This window comes from Peromyscus californicus, unplaced genomic scaffold, assembly GCF_007827085.1.
Source record: "Peromyscus californicus insignis strain IS unplaced genomic scaffold, ASM782708v3 Scaffold_23__1_contigs__length_62951481, whole genome shotgun sequence".
NCBI classification, from domain to species: Eukaryota; Metazoa; Chordata; class Mammalia; order Rodentia; family Cricetidae; genus Peromyscus; species Peromyscus californicus.
The window spans coordinates 8,367,240-8,387,258 of record NW_026294534.1 but is presented as its reverse complement, the minus strand read 5'-3'; the positions used below and the strand labels follow the sequence as shown (position 1 = coordinate 8,387,258).

The window sequence follows — 20,019 nt, the reverse complement described above, 5'->3', positions numbered from 1 at the left end:
CTTAGAATCACGTCATGGGTGTCTCGACTCCTCTGTTGCCGTGACAAAATGCTATGACCAAGGCAACCTTGAAAACATTTCATTTGGGGCTCACAGTTCCAGAGGATTAGCGTCCATGGCGTCACAGAGGGGAGCATGGCAGCAGGCAGGCCGACACGGTGCTGGAGAAGTAGCTGAGAGCTTACATCTGACCCACAAACACGAGGTGGGAGAGAAAGAGAGCTAACTGGGAATGGTGTGGGCTTCTCAAAGTCCATCCCCACTGACACACCTTCTCCAACAAGGCCGCACCTCCTAATCCTTCCCAAACAGTTCCAACGGGAAACCAAGCATTCAAATATATGAATCTATGGGGCCGTTCTCATTCAAAGCACCACAGTGGGGCTTTAAAAAGTTCCATGTGCCCAGACCAACCAAGTCAGTCATGGGAAAGCACAGCTGCTTCTAGAACCTCACTGTGACTTCCTTGTACCAGCTGTTGAAGGTCTACTGACAGGCCCCTCAGATCTTTCCTGAGAAGTGGGCTTTCCATCATGGCCACCTAGCAGATTTGGTCTTGGCCTCAGCCCTCATCACAAACCTCCTTCCTGGCTTCTCTCCACTTTGCTTGCCATCCCCTGACACTCTAGAGAATTTGTGTGTTACTTTGACGTCGGCCATATCCCACCGAAGCAGCCACATGAGTGGGATTTTTCTCTACTCACCCTGGGCCAGGGCCTGGGCTAGGCACTGCCTGGTGACAGGATTGGTAAGTGCTGCTGGTGGAGAGTAGAGATTGGCACAGGATGATTACCCTGGCAATGAGTTCAGCAAACCTTTCTCCACCTGTCTCATGTGTGTGTGGACACCCCACGCTGAAAGTCCCCTTCCCAGGTTCCAGGGGACACCTCCATTCTTCCTCACATCCTTCTTCATGTCCCGCCTATCTTGGGTTAGCAGCAAGGTCTGTTCTATTCTCTACCTTGTAAAGTATTTCCAAACTCTGGGAGCTAAAGAAAGACACACATGCAGATACCTGACATCAGTGAGCTCCCCAAACCTGACACTTACCCGAAGGATCCAGGGCCACACCAGGGCCAAGGAATAGGAAGCAGCGCCAACTTTCTTTAGAAATGTCATTATTTGCCCACACCTCCCCCTCTGCAGAGTCCTGTCAACTGTCCTCACTCACACCACTCAGGGGTTTAGCTGCACTTACTTGAAGAAGTGCAAAAAATGTGGGTCTTAGTCAGTGTTCTATTGCTGTGAAGAGACACCATGACCACGACAGCTTTAATAAAGGAAAACATTTCATTGAAGCTTGCTCAAAATTTCAGAGGTTCAGTCCATTATCATCACGGCGGGTAGCATGGCAGCACACAGGCAGACATGGTACTGGAGAAGGAGCTGAGAGCTCTGGATCCTGATGCACAGGCAGCAAGAAGAGAGAGACACTGGGCCTGGCTTGAGCATTTGAAACCCCAAAACCCACCCCCAGGAACACACTTCCTCTAACAAGGCCACACCCACTCCCAATCTCTCTCAAGTAGTGCTACTGTCTAATGACCAAGCATTCAAATATTTGAACCTATAGGGGTCATTCCAATTCAAACCACCACATTCCACTCCCTGACCCCCAAAGGCTTGTAGCTATATTATAATACAAAAATGCATTCAGTCCAACTTCAAAAGTCCCCATAGTCTATCACAGTTTCAACACTGTTTAAAAGTCCAAAGTGTCTCCTGAGACTCATGGCAATCTCTTAAGTATAAGCCCCTGTAAAATAAAAGTCAAAAAGCAGATCACATACTTCCAACATACAATGGCACAGGATATACATTACCATTCTAAAACATAAAGAAGGGACCATAGTGAGGAAATACTGGACCAAAGCAAGACCAAAAATCAGCAGGTCAAACAACTCCCCATACCCATGTCTGATGTCAAAGTGCTCTTCAGATCTCCAACTCCTTTCAGCTTTGTTGACTGCAACACACTTCTCTCTCTTGGGCTGGTCCCACTCCCTGTTAGCAGCTTTTCTTGGCAGATATTCCACAGCTCTGGCATCTTCAACATCTTGGGGTTTCCAAGGCAATCCAGGCTTCTCCTTCATAGCTTCAGGCAATGGCCTCTCTGGGCCTCCATACAGGGACATCCTTGACAGCCTGGCCTCAGCAGCTTTCCTTAGTCTCACAGGGAGATTCCACACCCCTTTCTTCTATCCTTGACTCTAAAGCAAAACCATGCGGCTGAAGCTGCCAAGATCTGCTGCTTGCTAGAGCTGGAACATGGCCCCCCTATTCAATTACATCTGCATCTGTTTTCTGTTGATTGTTTCCTTTACTTCTTAAGATTTCGTTAATTCCTTTTCACAAATTAGAAGCTTAACTGAGTAGAGTCTTGTCTGAGATCACCACTCCCATTATTCCATTTAGCATCAGACTTTTCTTAAATCTGTCTATCTCCTTGAGCACAAGACTTAGCTCCATTCCACTTCCTGGAGTCCCTTTTTCTCCTCAAACTGTACGTTTTGTATTTTTCCTTGCTCAACTTGCTCTTTTTCACTATAGAGTTGCATAAGAGTGGCCACTAGTAACCACATGACATTCTCAATAATAGACTGTTTTAAAATCTCCTCTGCCAATGTCGTTAATCCAAAACTCTTATATTTAGCCTCAGGCAGCCACATTCTTCACGAAAATATCCCAAGAACAGTCTCTAGGCAGCTTACTAAGATTCTATTCCTCTGAAACCTTTTGAGCCAGGCCATCATAATCTACACGGCTCTCAGCCCCACTGTCTTTCACGCTCCTCCTAGCATGACCCATTAAACCTCAAAAGCACTCAAATGCTTTCCTAGTCCAAAGTCCCAAAGTCCACATTCTGCCAACAAGCATGGCCAGGCCTGTCACAGCAATACCCAGCTCCCTGGTACCAACTTCTGTCTTAGTCAGTGTTCTCTTGCTGTGAAGAGACACCAAGACCACAGCAACTCTTATAAAGGAAAACATTTAACTGGAGCTTGCTTACAGTTTCAGAGGTCTAGTTCTTTATCATCATGGCAGGAAGCATGGCGGCATGCAGGCAGACATGGTGCTGGAGGAATAGCTGAGAGTTCTACATCTGGATCAGCAGGCAACAGGAAGAGAGAGACACTGGGCCTGGCTTGAGCATTTGAATCCTTAAAGCCTACCTCCAGGAAAAAAAAAACAACACTTCCTCTAACAAGGCCACACCCACTCCAACAAGGCCACACCTCCTAATCCCTGTCAAGTAACTCCACTCCCTAATGATGAAGCATTCATATCTATGAGCCTATGGGGGCCATTCCTTTTCAAACCACCACAGTGTATATATACCATCTTGTCTAGAACCAGAAGTCTACATTGTTTGGTAAAATTCTAAAGTTGACAGTTCACTTTCTATTGCTATGACAAACCACAGACAGGGTAATTTGTGAAGAGGTTTATTTAACCCACAGTTTTGGAAGCTGGAAAGCCAAGATGAGTGGCCTCTGGTGATGGCACAGTGGACTCACAAAGAGAATGTAGACAGCCGGGAAGCCAGGGGGCTCAGGGTTAGACCCACGCCCATAGAGGAATCCACTCTCTTACAGCCCAGACAGAACCCCACAGAAATAGCTAAGCCTTTCCAAAGAACTCCCACAAAAGACCAGCTCCTTTCCTCTACCTTTGAAAGTCCCCACTACTACCCACATTACCTCACAGGAGATACAGACCTTGGGGCATGCATAAAACCTTCATCAAACCATAGCTGGAGACTTGGGTGTTTAGCCTCCCAGACCACTTGTGACATGATTTTGGGTTTGGAAAGAGTTCCAGGGCCTGCTGGAGAATTTCATCATCCTTGATAATTATTCCTATAATTATCAATAAAATCCAAAAAAAGGAATGAAGTCCAAACCCAGTTTGAATACGCCGCAAAAGCTGACACGGCCCTACTGTTCATGGTGGGTTCCTGCCATTCACTAGATGACCTCCAACTCCCAGAGTCCTCTCTGTCTCGTCTAAAGTGCCTCCTCTACCAGGTCCCTTCTGAGGGTGAAGAATTACTAGAGCCATTGCAGAAATGAATCTCACCACAGCTGTATATCTCTGAGTGGTCAAACGTGAAACAGTTCACCGCATGCTGGCGACCTGGGTACAAGACAGCCTGTATCTCACAGGGCTCCCAGGTAGGCTTCTAGTCTGAGAGATGTCTCCTCATCTTGAGGATAAAAAGGTCCCTTCCTGTAGAGTCCCTAGCACAGGCCTGTGTAGCAGCGTCCATGACATCTTTCAACTGGTGATGGTCCTCTGCTAGCTGTCTTTCTGGGAGATTATAACCAAGATGGCTGGCAGCTGTCAGAATCAGAGTGAATAAGTTGCAGCTCCCTGGGGTCAGCGTCCAAGCAAGACCTGAGCTCTAGGACCTAGGAGTTTCTAAGCTCTGGTGATGAGGAGGGACAGTGGGAATGGGGGAAGCTCTTTAGACCAAAAGGTCACTATCCCTGAGAGAACACCTATGGTAGAGGTCCCCTAAAACGGTCAAAGAAAGCTTTAGGACAGGAGTTGGCTAAAATCTCCACCCAGAGAGCACAGAGCAAGCAATTCATCCTTCACTCAGTACCACCCCTCGGGTAAAGCTAGCAGTGCCCTGCATGGACAACCGAGAACATGGCTGCTGGGTGTCTGTGCTCACTAACTGAGCCTTAGAATGGATCCCTTTGAGTGACACTCAAGCTTACGTATGTGAGTGGGCCCGAGCGAGAAGAGACCTCCCCGATTAGACCCTAAGAGACACAGAAAAGCAAAGCAGCATGGCTCCCAATCCCATCCCTTCTTGTTGATGGGTCTGCAGCAGGCTGGCTGGATTTAGATGTTTGAAAAGACTTACAGGGCACCCATTTAAATCTGAATTTCGGACAAACAATGAATAGTTTTAGTGTAAGTGTGTCCCAAATACGGCTGAGACATACTTACACTGGGAGAGTGTTCACTAGTCATCTGAAATTTAAACTGGACTGTATGTCTTGCTCTTTAGTCTATGGTGCAGGGTGGGGGCTGGCACTGAGTCTATGCAGCCACACAGATTCCACCGTCAGCTCCACGAGCTCTGGGCAGGGCAAACAGGAATGATGGCTAGTGTAACAAGGACCAGGCCTCCCCAAAACCTGATGAGGCTGCCAAAACCCACCTTTTTCACACTCCTCTGCCCCAGTGAAGACCAGGATGAGACAGCCAAACTGCCAGTGTCTTCAACCCAGAGCCTATTAAAATGAGCTCCAGAATATAATAAAATAAAACATGCATCCAGGACTTGATACATGTGTGATACTCTGCAGGATGGAGTGAACAGGGAAGGGATGATGGGAGATTTGCCTTATCTACAGCACTCAGCACTAATCAGCCACAGGACTACTGGGTCCCAAGGGGTCCCAGGCCATGGTCCAGGAGGTACGGACACTGCCCCAAGGACCCTCCAGAGCACCCCACAATTCCACAGTGTCAGATTCTCCAAGAAGAGCAGAATCCTGGCACGGACTTCTTTAGCATCCAACATTAGTCCCCAGGATATCATGTGTGCAAGGCACCTCTATAGCAATATCTGAACTTCCCCACAGTGCAGCTGGCCTGGGGTTTATTGGTGGCATGTTCTTGACAGATGCTTATACCCTGCACAACTTGGGGGACACCGGTCCAGTGTTGCAGTCCAGTGCTGGCTTTATCCAGCAATCTTCCAAAATTATTGGGTATATATCGGTCACCTTTCCTCACAAACGAGGAGAGGCTGTGTGGCACAAAGATGGCCTGAGAACACAGATACCCACTACAGGTGTAATGACTGTGTGAGGACTCTGGCATACACCACATATGGCGTGTCTTTGCTCAAGCATCCGCCACACATGACATTAGCATATAAAGACTTGGGCCCCCACCACATGTGACATGACTATGACAATTTGAGTATATACCACATATGGTGTTGGCCGAGGACAGAGACCGTAGCTGTCTGAGGTAGCTGTCTCCATTCTCGAGAGGAGGCAATGACTCTCAGCTAAGTCCAGGTCAGTCTATCCTTTCTACTCCCTGAAGACTCAGTAGCTCCAAATTGGGGTCCATGGAGCAGGTGGTGATCAGTAAAGGCAGCTGAGGAGGCAGGAAGCAGGCAAGGAGGGGTCTGGGGTAGACCCCCAGGTACAGCCCTGAAATATTAACTCAAAGTACTGGGAGATCCATGCTGAATGTGGGTTTCTGACCATCCAAGCTCCTGGCCACACATCTATACACAGAGGTTCTTTGAGTATTTGTATCTTACTATTCAACCTGTGGCCTTTTTGTCTCTTTTGAATGAAATATGACAAAAATATGCCAAGTCTGTAGGGTCTAGACCGAAAGTCTTGCTTGCGCCACAAGAAGCCACAGTTGCCGGGTGATCTGGGTGGAGTGAGTACAGGCTGACACCAAGGTCGCATTTTTCCCATGAGCTCAGTACACTTTCCTCTCTTTACACACCAGCTCCCTGCTTCCCTCAGATACTTGGCTAGGAGATGAGACACATTCCTGACTTGGATGTAGGGGCTGCCTCCTCCACAGTGATTCCCTTCATGTCATCCGGCATTTGACCATCTGGGCGCCACACATTCAGGTCCCCAAAGATACCAGTCTCAATCATCTCCTCCTGCCAGGGAATGGGGCAGTTGCCAGAGGCAAATTCTTGGAAGAACTCCGTGTCCGCTTTGTCAAAAACCACACCCTTGACTGTGGAAAAGGCACCCACGTCCTGTATGTTCTTGGCATAGACAGTCCTAGAGTCTGGGATGAATGGAGGGATCAGCATCCCTGTGAAGAAACAGGAAAGAGAGATACCCATGGTGAGGACACTGCTGGGCTGGGCCAAAGGGTCCCCACAGACATACAAAAGACCAGCTGCTGTTCCTAATGCCAACAGAAAAAGCCAGCATCCCGAAGCAGGTCCATCCCTCATGCTCAGCGCTCACAGACTGGATGATGGACAGGGTGGAAGATGCCCAGATCTGGTTAGAAAAGTGTGTGTATGTGTGTGTGTGTGTGTGTGTGTGTGTGTGTGTGTGTGTGTGTGTGTGTTTCTGAGGCTGCCCTGAAGTCACAATCCTCCTGCCTCAGTCTCCCCAGTGCTGGAGCTACAGGTCTGATTCACTGTGCCAGCTAGGAAGCCTTTTGAAATAAATTCCAGCACTTGGCTCCTCTATCTCCCCCAGACCCTGCCCCCAAAATCTCCTTGTGAGCCAAGCATCTTGAAAAACAGGGCCCTCGGTCCCTCACATGGCGACCACACCTTCTCTGCAGCCCCAGGCTCAGAGCTCTTGCCCGGCCCCAGGTTGGCATCACAGGGGCAGATGTCAGACTGAACTCTGCAGCCTCCCTCCCAGCCAGTTTCACTTCTTGATGGAAGGGACAAGATGCAGAATGTTGTTCTTATAGAGCCCAGGTGCCGCTGCCGACCTAGCCTCCGGCCCTGACTTCCCCTGAACGTTTGGCCCCACCCGCCACCCTGCAGTACCTAAGCCACTAACTCCAGCTTCCCAACAGGCCTGTGCTGGTCCAGGCTGGCTGCTGGCACCCAAGTGTGACCTCTTCACCTGGCTTTCTCCGACATGCCTGACTCAAACCTCCTGGGTCCCACTACTCCCTTGCCCCTCTGAAAACAGTCCCTGGCCCTCCTGAGCCAGGACCCTTGCATTCCTTGTGGCCTCATCACGAAAGCTCTGCCAGGGCAGCCCGTCTTCGGGGGAGCTGCTTAGCTCTTCCGCCCGAAAGTTACTTCTCTTGGGATAACCTTCTACTCCTGTCTATGGATCCTAGCTTGCCCTGTAGGTGATCACAGTTACGTTGAAAATGTCACCTGGAGGGCAAGGCTATGCCTTATATTCACCCTTGAAACGCACATGCACAGACACATTCAGGGGTGTACACACACACACACATACACACACACACCATGCACACCACCACACACATAGACATTAGATGTACATTTAAACATGCACAGGCAAGTACATGTGCACACAGGCACATGAGCATGTGTCCATGAATGGGCTCACACACAAGCAGCTATACACGCATGGATACACAGATACATGTACACACACACACACACACACACACACACACACACACACACGACACACACCGTATCCTATGACAAACAATGTGGAGTAAATGAACGTCTCACAGTCAGACAAACTGCCTCACTTGAACCCTCGGCTCTCTAGAATACAGGCTGAGGCAGGGAAAGGTCAGGAAGCAGACCTAGCTCTTTAACGCTGGCTTGCTGCCCACATTTCCCACCTGACTTTAACCTGCCTGACCCCAGGGCCCAGTCCTGGGATCCTGGAGATGAGTGGAGGACTAGATGAGGTGTCAGAGGCTAGCTGGGGTCCCACAAGTCCTCAGCTCAGTCCACGGCTGACCCCATGGATGAGGTGGACCATCAAGGGTCATACGGCACCAACCCCCTAAACCCTCTCAGGCTTATGGTGCCAACCATACCGGCTTCCAGCTGCCTCCAGCTGATGTCTTTGAAGAGGATGTTTGCCCTGAGTGCATCACAGGTCCCATCCCGGAAGCCCAGGCGCTTCTCCGGGTCCTTCTCCAACAGTTCCTCACAGAAGTCCTTGCTGGCCTGGCTGAACTTGTCTGGGTACTTCACGGGCTCTGAGATGATGCGCTGCTTGAGTTCCTTGTTCTCTATCTGCACGGCAGCAAATGTACCACCACTTCACTCGAGCCTTGGCCAAGCCTCAAGCCTTGGGGCTTGGTGCTCACCCTCACTGGGGTGGGGGTGGCTGATGGGCCCCTCCCAGGTGGCTTGGCGTTGAAAGCCTCAGATCTCAGGACAAAGAGACAAAAGTCCCCAGGAAGCCCCCAGTCCCCAGGAAGCCCCCAGCCACCTTATCCACACGCTTACACAGCTAGTCCACTGAACAGAAAGTGACCAGCAGTGAAAGTTACTGCTGGAACGCTTGGCTGGGTGGAGATCTCACTCAACCATGTGAGAGAAACCTAAGGTGGAAAGCTTGCCTTACTGCCTGTCAGCCTTGTGGTCTCCCAAACAAAGCTTCCCCCACACGAAGTGTATGATGCACACAGTGTGGCTCACTCCCTGACATCCCTCCCTGTAAAGCTGACACCTCCATCATCTCTCTTTGCAGGCATGGACAGAACAAACGTAGCCTGTGGAACCTGAGCGAGCAGTGCTGTTAGAGTCACTGTGGAGGGCTGGGAGACTGAGACACTTCTCCATGCGATCACATGACAGCATAGAGCTGTCAGCTCAGGCAGTGACAAGCAGGTGAACACTGTCCCTACGGAGATGTGGGAGACAGTACCTGACTTCTGGACCAGACCAACCTTTGTGCAAACAGAAACGGGCAGGGAGAGTGTCTGGGGTGGTTGTCCGAAGTCCCAAGAGCAGTGGCCTAGTGGTCACAGTTAGCTAGGGACCCACCAGGGACCTTCTTTGTGGCATCCACCCCCAGAAGGACCTAATGACAGAAGCCCGCTGTCTCATGAGGGAGAACCGCCCAGTCTCAGCTAGTGTGTGTTTGTTCTGCCCTCTGCTGGCTCGGGTGTGAAAGGACCGATTTAGAATCTGTCAATGGCGCCACCTACAGATCTCAAGAGCAGGCAGGCCTTGGGATGGAACACACAGGAGCAGGACCCCCCAGGAGCCTGCACGGGGGTATGCAGTCCTTGACACAACCCACCCATCCATGTCTGCCCCAGAATGGACCCCTGCAGGACTTGCTGACAGACGGCACCTACCTTCTCTCCTCGGGCTCGGAAGGGTCCCCTGGCTGCAATCATCTCATACAATGTGACCCCCAGGGCGAAGTAGTCTACGGAGAAGTCGTATTCTTCACCGCGGAGGAGCTCAGGGGCCATGAAACCTGTCGTCAGGAACACATATAGATTTACAGATGCATGTTTTCCCATAGCATGGTCCCCACCCAGTCGTCACAGAACAACTGAAGCCCTCATGACACCCCCCACGGGAGGGGGGGTCTCATCACAGTCATTTTCAGGACAGAAACCTCTTTGTTGTCATTGAAGGGCATTGAACATAACCCCAGCTGCTACCCACCGGATGCCCACAGTTGTAACAACCAAAAATGTGTTCCTAGGGGCAGAATTGCCCGGGGCAGGAATCTTGTTCCTCGTGTGGTATCTCACTCCTAGCGTGTGATATGAAGCCTCCTTTCCCCTCTACTCAGACTCAGAACAACGTAAAGCAGGACAGCGCACTGTGCGTGACTCGTGAGGTACACAAACGCAGACAGACCTCCTGTGACTTTCTGGCCCCTTTCCTCTTACAAGGACATAGAAGTGAGATCTGCACCCTGTAACCCAGAGGGGGCCAGTGACCCAGGTGCTGTGGCCAAAGCCCGAGGGACACGTGAGGTCACAGTCCCCTGCCTTCCTTGGACGCTTTGTCTCTGGCAACATGAACCTCCTATTAATCCTCACAGTGAAGCTACGCTGAGCTCCCTCGTGGCCCTGCCACATGCAGGACACACCTATCACAATTCAGCTTTCAGTGTCGGGAAGTAAGGCGGGGAGCAGCCTAATAGTGAGGAGGGGACTTGCTCAGGACAGCGCAGACATGGGGAAACAGTGCCACAAGTCCAGCTTCACAGAACAGCACCTGATCGAACAGCCGCTGTGCGGCCTTCTAGACAGACGTGCCCTGCCCAGTCCCCCTAGTTGTCCGGCCACAACATGGCCATTTGCACAACATGGCCATTTGCATGAAAGTCTCGACCCCTGTCACCCACCACACATGTTAATGCCCAGGGCCTACAACATAGTGTCTAAACCGTCTCCTCCCAGTCATCTTTGGAATTGCTCCTGGGCCCTAGACTGTTAGCCCTTCTGGAAGGTGAGCCGCTGACGATCCCTTCCAGAGCCATGCATGGCACGCTCCACTCCAGTACATCACCAATGTTCACCCAGTGGCCCTTGCAGCTGGGCCAAGCTAAACCCTGATCATGTCATCCTTTGTTGGGTTTTTGTAAATAATGTTGTTGCTGCAGAGCCGACACCCGTGAGTTATTGGACGAGGGAACAAGCAGATTTCTGCTTCTTCTGTAATGAACTCATTCCCTCGTGGCAGGAAGCAGAAGTCAGAGACGCACCTTTCCTATGTCCAGAGGAAGAACCTCCCCGATGCACAACCTATGGCTGTGGCCTGAGCTGGGAGGCTGCAGAGAGGGGAGAAATCTCTAGAATGGTGTTCTTCGGTTCCTGGAATACCAGCTTCTGGTTTGCTTCCTAACTCAGCATTTCCAGAGCCTCAGTGGAGGCCCAGCCAAAGGATTCACATGTGGGTAGAGATGCCGCAGCATCCACCTGAAGAGTCAGAACAAGCTCAGGAAGGTGGTGATTGGGCGGGCAAGGGTGCCCTCTTGTGGCCAGCCGGGCCTCCTACTCAGTCCTGAGCAGGACCCGTTTCTGGTCTTGAAGTAAGTTCTTCTAATCTTCAGTGGATCTGGGACGTGCCGTGGACTGGAGAGATCCAAGTGAAGTTTGGACTAGTTCATGAAAGCAGGTGCAGCCACGTCTTCACGAGGCTGTGTGATGGCTCCAGGCCAAGCTGTTTCCAGAATCCTTTTCTCAGACCTCCTTCACCCACCTCAGACCCAGGCTAGACAGCCATCATGCCTCCTGAGGACCAGATGGATCTGTCCTACCCCGGAATGTAGGGGGAAGCTCCTGTCCCTTTACCCACCATGGCATCAGAGATGATCTCAGATGGGACCCAAGGCACAGGGTCCTTACATACATGTACAAAGCAAGATCCTATCTCCACTCTGTATACATCCCAACTTAGGTTCTGTCTGAAGCCAGAGAGCCAGGGAAGAAGGAAGACATCGAAGAAATCCTGTCAGAAATCAATCTGAACATGACAACCCAGAATGTGGAGACTGGAAGGACTTAAATGCAGGTGTGTCTACCATATGTGAGTGCCGGTGTACAGCGGTCACTGAACAGACTCACAAGCCTATGTGGTAAGTGCTAGCACCGAAGGCTCTGACAGATGAGCATGCCATGAGGTCATCTAGCCGCTAAACATGGGCCTGGACCATGCATCCGCTCCACCTGACTCGGTCTCTCCTCTCCTCTGCACGAGGAGGATGAAGGCAGATCCGTGAGGAAGGAAGAAACACAAATGACCTCATGTGTGTGTGTGTGTGTGTGTGTGTGTGTGTGTGTGTGTGTGTGCACATAGACAGAGATACACCTATAATCATACATATATGTGCAAGTGTACATGTACACAAAACATATACAGATGCAGAGATGCATGCCTATACATGCACAGATACAGGTACTGAGCATACACCCAGAGGTGCTGATACACATTCACACATGAATACACTCGTACGTCCACAAATTCATGCATGAAATATGTATATATACAGAGGCGCACAAAGACATGCGCATGCACAAAGACACATTCATAAAGATGCACACACACATGTCTGCATATGTGCACACAGAGACTATCATGAGTGCATGCATACACAGAGGTGCCTTCATACACATGCATGCATGTGTGCACACAGAGGGAGTTGTGTGCTTACATACATGTACAAACAGATATGCACAGATGTTCAGAGATGCACATGCATGTATAGGCTCATGGGCATCCACACATGCACTTACACATAAAGGCGTCCATGTGTACACGCAGTCACACCTACAAGACATATACCTGTATACACCACATGAGAGCAAGCACACCTGTGGGAGTGTGTGAACACACAGGTATGCATGCACACACACAGAGACACACATGTGCGTGTACCCTGCATATTGGTGGATACCTACCAGGGTTTTACTGGAACCTAGCAAGGGCTGCCTAAGGAAAGTTCCTGCCCCCGGTGCTCTGTGGTGTGACCCACACGGTGACCCCAAGGCCCCAGCTCTTCCGTGAGACCCCCTGGACAAACTCACTCTGTCAATACCCGGGAAGCCACCGAGTGTGGGAGCCCTGTGTTCTCTCTGCCCATCGAGGTACCAGAGGGGCAGCTTCGCCACAGAGGGCGAGGCAGGAAGCCAGCGAGGCTGCCAAGGCAGGGTAGGGCTGTCACTGCAGGGAACACACAGTTCTTGAGCTGCTGAGCAAAACCTGATTGTCGCTGTTTGCCTAGGAGATAAGGGAGCCGCACTCCACAGCCCCCACTCTCTGTCACCACCTTAGGAATGGGGGACCCTGCTGCCTCTGGCTCTGGGGGAGAGGAGGACCCGGGCCTCTTCCTGGATGCCGAGCCTCTCCGGGCCCCGCCCCCAGTGCTCAGGTCTTACCTGGGGTCCCCGCGTAGCCCTTGGTCTTATTCTGCCCTTCCTTTAGCTCCACGGCCAACCCAAGGTCAGAAATTCGGATATTGCCTGAAAGCAAATATAAGCCGAGGTCACGCACATTCCACAGAACAGAGGTGGCAGGTGAGCCCAGGGCTCGGCAGAGCTCCCCTGCACAGTAGAAAAACGCACGTACACACATGTTCTGTGTACACACATACCACACTCTATACACACATATCCACTCCCCACAAAGATACAGCATACACATAATAGGCATACCACACATATCTTACACACAAACATGTAACACCTGCCACACGCATACGTACAGACAGATAGATACTCATATACCACACAGCTCACACCACTGTCCTTTATACCCTAACACCCACTAGGCCCCTCTGCAGTGACTTTCAAAGAGGCTGAAGAAGCCATGCTTGGGTCCCTCCCTCCACTCCGGGGGCTCACCGTCATTGTCCAGCAGCACATTCTCCGGCTTGAGGTCCCGGTACACAATGCGTCTCTGATGCAGGTGCTCCAGACCACTGATGATTTGGGCCGTGTAGTAGATTGCTCGTGGTTCTGGGAAGCCAGGGTTCTCTTCATCCACATTGTAGATGTGGTACCTGGGGGCAGAACATTATGGGAGGTACCCACACAGGGCTGAAGGGCAGTAAAGTGCAGAAACAGCGCCAGGGTCTTAGGGCACGCACATATCAACACAGCATGGTCACCTGGGGGCCAAGCATCAGTGTTCTCCCAAAGAAACCCAAGGCTAGAGGCCTCAGATACCTCACACCTTACCCACGACTGTTAGAGGGACATACAAGCTTGTTACTCAACACCTGCTTCCTTCTGACCCCAGCGCAGTGCCAGGACAGGGCCAAGGGAGGTGAGTCAGCCCCAGTTTCTTAAAACACAAGCGACTCCAAGTCTCTAAGAACACCTGTGGTCTGCTCCAGCAGACCTTGAACCCTTGGGTGGATCTGACACCAACACTTCCCTCACAGTCCCCTCTCCACAGGCCCCTCAAGTGTATCCCTTTTTTTCACTCTTTCTTGCACACGCCACCCCAACACTTTACAGGGAAGTGAAGCAAGCTCAGAGCCAGAAGACGTGAATGACCTAAGCCGCAGGGAGAGTGGGTGAAGACCAGAGGCCATGGAGATACCAGAGGCCCCTGGGGATGGGGACAGAACAGCCCGCCACGCTAGGATCACCCAGCATCCCTTGCAGCCCTCTTCCTCTTCTATGGGATTCTCACAGACTGGTTGTCTAGACCTCCTATGCCTCGTCTGCTCGAGCAGTGATGTAAACAAAAGCAAGGAAGGGGGAGACACGGGCTTTTGCAAGTTATAGTTCCCTTCAGTGGCACCCTCCAGCCCCAAAGCACCCCAGGGTCTCACCGCGCTAGCCTCGTGCACCAGGTACCTAAGAATCTCATCATTTTAACTCTGTGTGCCAGTTATCCCAGGGTCTCACCACTTACTTCATCCTCCGGACACTGGCTTGGTCATTATTATTATTTGTATTTTACAGAACAGGAAACTGAGGCAAAGAGTGGTGAAGTCATCAAGCCAGTTAAGGCCGGTGACCTGATCTCCCCAAGGACGCAGGAACCACCTCAGAACACCATCAGGCTCGGCCAACCCAGGCACCAACAGGGGTGGCACTCTCCTATGTAGGCAATAGGCAAGCTGGCTCGAGCTGGTCTTCCAGCTCTATCCCTACAGGAGTAGCCACTGATGGAATTGCTCATTTTAATTTCTTAGCCCTCTCAACCCATGGTAGCCCATCACAGCCATCCAAAGCACCACATGCCCCCTGTCACCTGTCCCCGACAATCATGGAGATACTCGAGAACATGCAATGACAGATACAGCCTAAGTCCTGGGCCCCACGGGACGTGAACTGTGTACCCTAGTTGAAACCAAGCCCAGGTTTGGACACCATTACCTTATGTCACCTCCATTCATGATGGTCATCACCAGACAGAGGTCAGTCTTGGTCTCAAATGCGTAGGCCAGAGACACAATGAACCTGCTGTGTACTTTGGCCAGAATCCTCTTCTCAACCATGGCACCCTGGAAGCAGAGTTGTGATCCTCAGTCCTCAGAAATGCACTGTGGAGGGCAGCCTGCATGCCGGGCACAGCACGGGGCAGGCTTGCAATGTGTGAGATCCGACATGCATTCATTCAGGGGTACAGGCTTGGTGCCCACCAGGACATCTCCATCACTGCCCTCTCCCTGCACATGCTCACTCCACCATCCCCCACCATCCAGTCCTCGCTTATGTCCTCCGCTAACTCCCAATGCAGCCCAAGTTTCCCATAGACCCTGCTTCACTGTTCACCTTTATTCTAAACATCTGAATGTGTAAAAGGGACAAGGACAATAGGTCAAGCTGATTCGTTCTGCATATGTCCCACCAGGACACTGAAGTCAGAAAAGATTCAATGTTGTATTGGGTTGCATGTAGATGTGGGTGGCCCAGAACTTGAGTAACAGTTCCATAAAGCTGGAGTTATTCGTTTGTTTGCTATTTTGAGACATCTCTCACTATGTAGCCCTGGCTCTCCTGGAACTCTACATGTAGACCATTGAACTCACAGAGATCCACCTGCCTCTGCCTCCTGAGTGCTGGGACTAAAGGCATGTGCCACCACACCTGAGCATAAAGCTCTTTTTTAAAGATTAACATCAGACCAGCATGAGGTGCCGGCCCCAAGGCCCCTGGTAAAGGTGCCTGGATTTGTCTGACGCCCCCACTTGCTGTCTGCACCTAATGTTTGACCTTTCACTGAAGGCTCAGGGACCTGCTTGGGGGGGGGGGGGGGCTGGTGTCCATCCCTAAGAGTTTCACAGCATTATCTGCACTGTACAGCAGGGCTGTGCGGGGCTGTGTCCCTGGGACAATAAGCTGCTTTCGCTGATCCTGCCTTAAGTAGGCACTGACGCCAACAAAGGAGGAAATAAAATGCTGGCAGCCTGCCTATGTCCTCCAGTCATTCTTGTCCCCCGGAAACCTGTGTTCAGGAAAACTAGTCCTGCACTCCAGCATCACAGATGGGCTCTGCCTCATGTAAACAGCGTCTGCCAATGTGATGTTCCGCTGACAGAGTCCTGCCTCACTGTGCATGTGTATAATCACAACAGGAGACACACTTTGAGGAAAGGTTTCTAGAAAGCCAGATACATGCTCCAGACAGCAACGGCCTGCAAATGACTCCCCCTGAACTGCTCCTGAGTGTGGTACATACAGATGGACAGCAGCCTGCCAATGGCTGCCTGAGCAGGGGGAAGGGGGTGTCCAAACGGCAGGATACGCTCACAGTAGCGGAGGCCTATGTAGAGCTCCACAGGTGGGTGGCTGCCATTCTACCGTCCCTCCAGCCCACGAGCACCTTCTGCTCGCCGGGCTCCCGCCCTACCTGGTAGCCCTTCCTCTTCTTCAACCGTTTCTTGTTGAGCTTCTTACAGGCGTACATCTTGCCAGTTGCCTTCATTTGGCAGGCCGACACCTCCCCAAAGCCCCCTTTCCCCAGAACCCTGAAGTCCAAGAACCAGTCTTCGCCTATGGGCTGGCCCTCCAGCCACTTCCACTGGAGGAACCGCAGGAAGTACAGGCTTCCCAGGTACTCCTGAAAGGGGGCCTGGCTCAAGTGATCCAGCGTGGCCTGCAGCAGAGGCTGGAAGAGGCCGTCCTGGCTCCCCATTGGCCCTTCCTTCACCTTTGCCACCATGCCCTGGTCCAGAAAACTGCAGAAGAGTGTGGCCTGTGGGTCCAGGTACTCGGCCAGGATGGCCTGTGTCTTCTGCGGCCGCAGATCGTTGTCGGCTGTGTCATAGTCCTCGATGTCCTTCCAGAGCTCCAGGGCTGGCACATGCCTCTCCTCTGTCTTCAGGAACTGTTGGAAGAGCCTCTTGCCAATGGGTTGCTCTGAGCACAGGCTCTCGAACTCCAGGCTGAGGCTGTCGCGGAGACTCTCGCACTTGGACAGCGGGGGCAACCGGAGCTTGGCCAGATACTTCTTGTCCCGGGAAGACGGGGTGCTGCTTCCATCAAAGCTGCCCCGGGCAGCAATGAAGGCAGAGTTGGCCACGACAGTCTCCAAGGACCCGAAATCCATCCTGATGATGCCTCGTGTCCACTTTAAGTGTTAGGAGCCATAGGCTGAAGTGCAGCTCAAGGCACCTGTAGCCAAAGCAGGCCTGACCCTATGCCCTTGGCCTATGGCCTGTTCCTGCCCTTGTGGGACAAGGGAGGCATGCAGCCGTGGCCGGGATGCTTGGAGAGCCACTAAGAAGCCCTGGGAGAGCAGGACTGACAAGCATCTTGATAAATCCCAGCCCTGGGGTCACCAAGGACACCTTAGGGGTGACCAAGCTGGTGCCAGAAAAAGACAATCCCCTAAGCTGTTGCAAATCGGATTAGAGTGCAGCTCGGCTCTCTCCCCCTGGGTGCTGCCTTCATGATCCCAAGGGAAGGGCACACCACAGACTCCTGGAAGCCCCTGGGGAGCAGTTCTGTCTTTCCCCAGCCTTGGCAGGTGCACAGGACCTGTCTGTGTCCCGCTGGGATGTGGGTCTGCGGTAGGCAGTCCCAGGAGCAACCTCCATTTGTAAAGATGGTTGTCTTCCACACTGTTTTGTTTTTATCCTTCAGAGAGTAGAAGGTGAGAAGCCTCCTGATAACAGGAACGTAGAGGGGAAAGCCCTCAGTGACCAGTCTCCCTGTCTGTAGGTAGGATCATGGATACTTGATGGTGACCAACTGGTCTTCTCCGTGAAGAAGAATTGCCACAAAATGGTTAGAGGGCAAAGATAGGCTGCAGGAGAACCACACACCATCACATTGAGTCCCCTGTCGAGCCAGAAGACTCATGAGACACGGGCCTGGGATGCACCTAGGACACAGCTGGATTCAGGTGGGCATACCTGAGACAGACTTGAAACATTAGGGACACATCTGGGGCACACTCAGGACCCAGCTTAGACAGTAATCACACCCAGGACACACCCGGGAATGGTAGAATCTATGGGCATGTCACCATCTCCTGGGGACCACAGCTGTCATGTCTGCAGGTGCTCCTGACAGTTTGAGGAGGAGCCACAGGGAGTGAGCACTTCCAAGGGGGAGGAGGAAGGGAAGGCGCCCAGCCGCCTTCTCTGAGGGGCGGTAGGGTGTTTCAGGTGGGGACAGGGTCTTCCGTTGTGACCGCAGAAGTGGAAAGAGAACTTCTGGTGAATGCCAGCTCCCTCCCCCGCCTCCCAGCTCCTAGCAAGGGCTTGTGACAGGAAGATTGGCAAGTAAATATTTGAGGTAAACAGTATCTCACTGTCCCCAAGTGACCTGGCCTAGTCCCAGCCCTGCCACTTAGCAGCTGGTGACCTTGGACAGACCATTATCTGATTCTTACACCAATCAGGACCAAAGGGGACATGGTTCTCAACCGTGGGGTACCTTGCCAGCAGAGCCACCCAGAGCACTGAAATCCACATTCCACCTGCCTCGGAGGACCTGGAGGAGCTGAGGCTTCCATCTCGGACAGGCTCCTGGGTGATTTACATGGAAGCTGTGGGACAGGACCATGAACAGGTTAGAGCTGAAGAATTCCAGAGTGCCTTCGCACTGGGAAGGCCCTTTGTAGAAGGGACCAAGGACGATTTGGTGACCAAAGTTGGACAAGTTTGGTTCCTGGCCCAGAATATTCAGACAGAGGAGTGGAGTATATAGTTTATCTCAAACTCATCTCTGGGTGTCCTTGTTCAGTTAAACTTTTGAGGTAATGGCAGAGAACACACAGCTGTGGGGCGGGGAGGGGGGGGAGGAGATGGAGGGGGAATAAGGAGGAGGAGATCCCTCAACAGTAATATCCCCCCCCAAATTTCATCACAGCATCTTAGCAAATATCTGACATGGCAGCATTAGACTCAGGGTACCTATGGCACCAGGACCCTTGGGGTGCCCTTTGTAGACAAAGCCTTCCCCACACCCTCAGCCCCTGGGAGCCCCCAGGCCCACTCTCTGTGGTTACATTGTGCCACTGAAAGGGTGCTGTGTGAGTCTGGGCCCTTTGGGGGACGAGCAATTCCCTCTCAGGGAATTCTCTAGAAGTGGACGGCAGGTGCCCAGAGCTCCTACCTTCTTGTGGCTGAATACTATTCCGTGTTCCGTGGAGATGCTCCACGGTCTAACCAGGCATCCAGAGAAGGACCTTTGGAACTCTTTCCCGGTTTGGGCTATTCTACATAAAACTATTATAAGCATTATCGTATTTTTGTATGTAAGTTTCTACTTCTTTGGGATAAATGTCCAAGGGTGTAATTCTGGGTAGCTATGTGTTTGCTCTAAAAACAGCTGACAAACTGATTTCCAGATGTGCCTTCCATTCCCACCAGCAGCCACAGAAGCCAAACACTCACATCCTTCCTGGGACTGGGATTTCCAGATGTGCCTTCCATTCTCACCAGCAGCCACTGAAGCCCGACACTCCCATCCTTCATGGGACTGGCTTGTTTGGCCATCCTGCCCTGGAAATGTTTTTCATTAACATATACTAATTATACAAAACAATGAGTTTCACTGTGACATTTTCATCCATGTATAATGGACTCTGAACATATTCACCCCCATTACTCTCTGGTCTCCCTCCTCTTCCCACTGATTTCTTTCCCAAATAGTCCCTCC

General features: G+C 51.7%; 1 protein-coding gene across 1 annotated transcript; it reads right to left on the bottom strand.

Moving 5' to 3' along the window:
- Positions 1-1,311: 1,311 nt before the first annotated feature.
- Grk1 (G protein-coupled receptor kinase 1) lies at positions 1,312-17,458 on the bottom strand. Its single transcript, XM_052751714.1, has 7 exons — positions 16,760-17,458; positions 15,283-15,410; positions 13,795-13,952; positions 13,330-13,413; positions 9,783-9,911; positions 8,512-8,709; positions 1,312-6,822 (listed from the first exon to the last, which is right to left on the bottom strand). Exons 1-7 carry the CDS (start codon positions 17,456-17,458, stop codon positions 6,524-6,526), a joined length of 1,695 nt encoding a protein of 564 aa, XP_052607674.1. The 3' UTR covers positions 1,312-6,523.
- Positions 17,459-20,019: the final 2,561 nt, after the last annotated feature.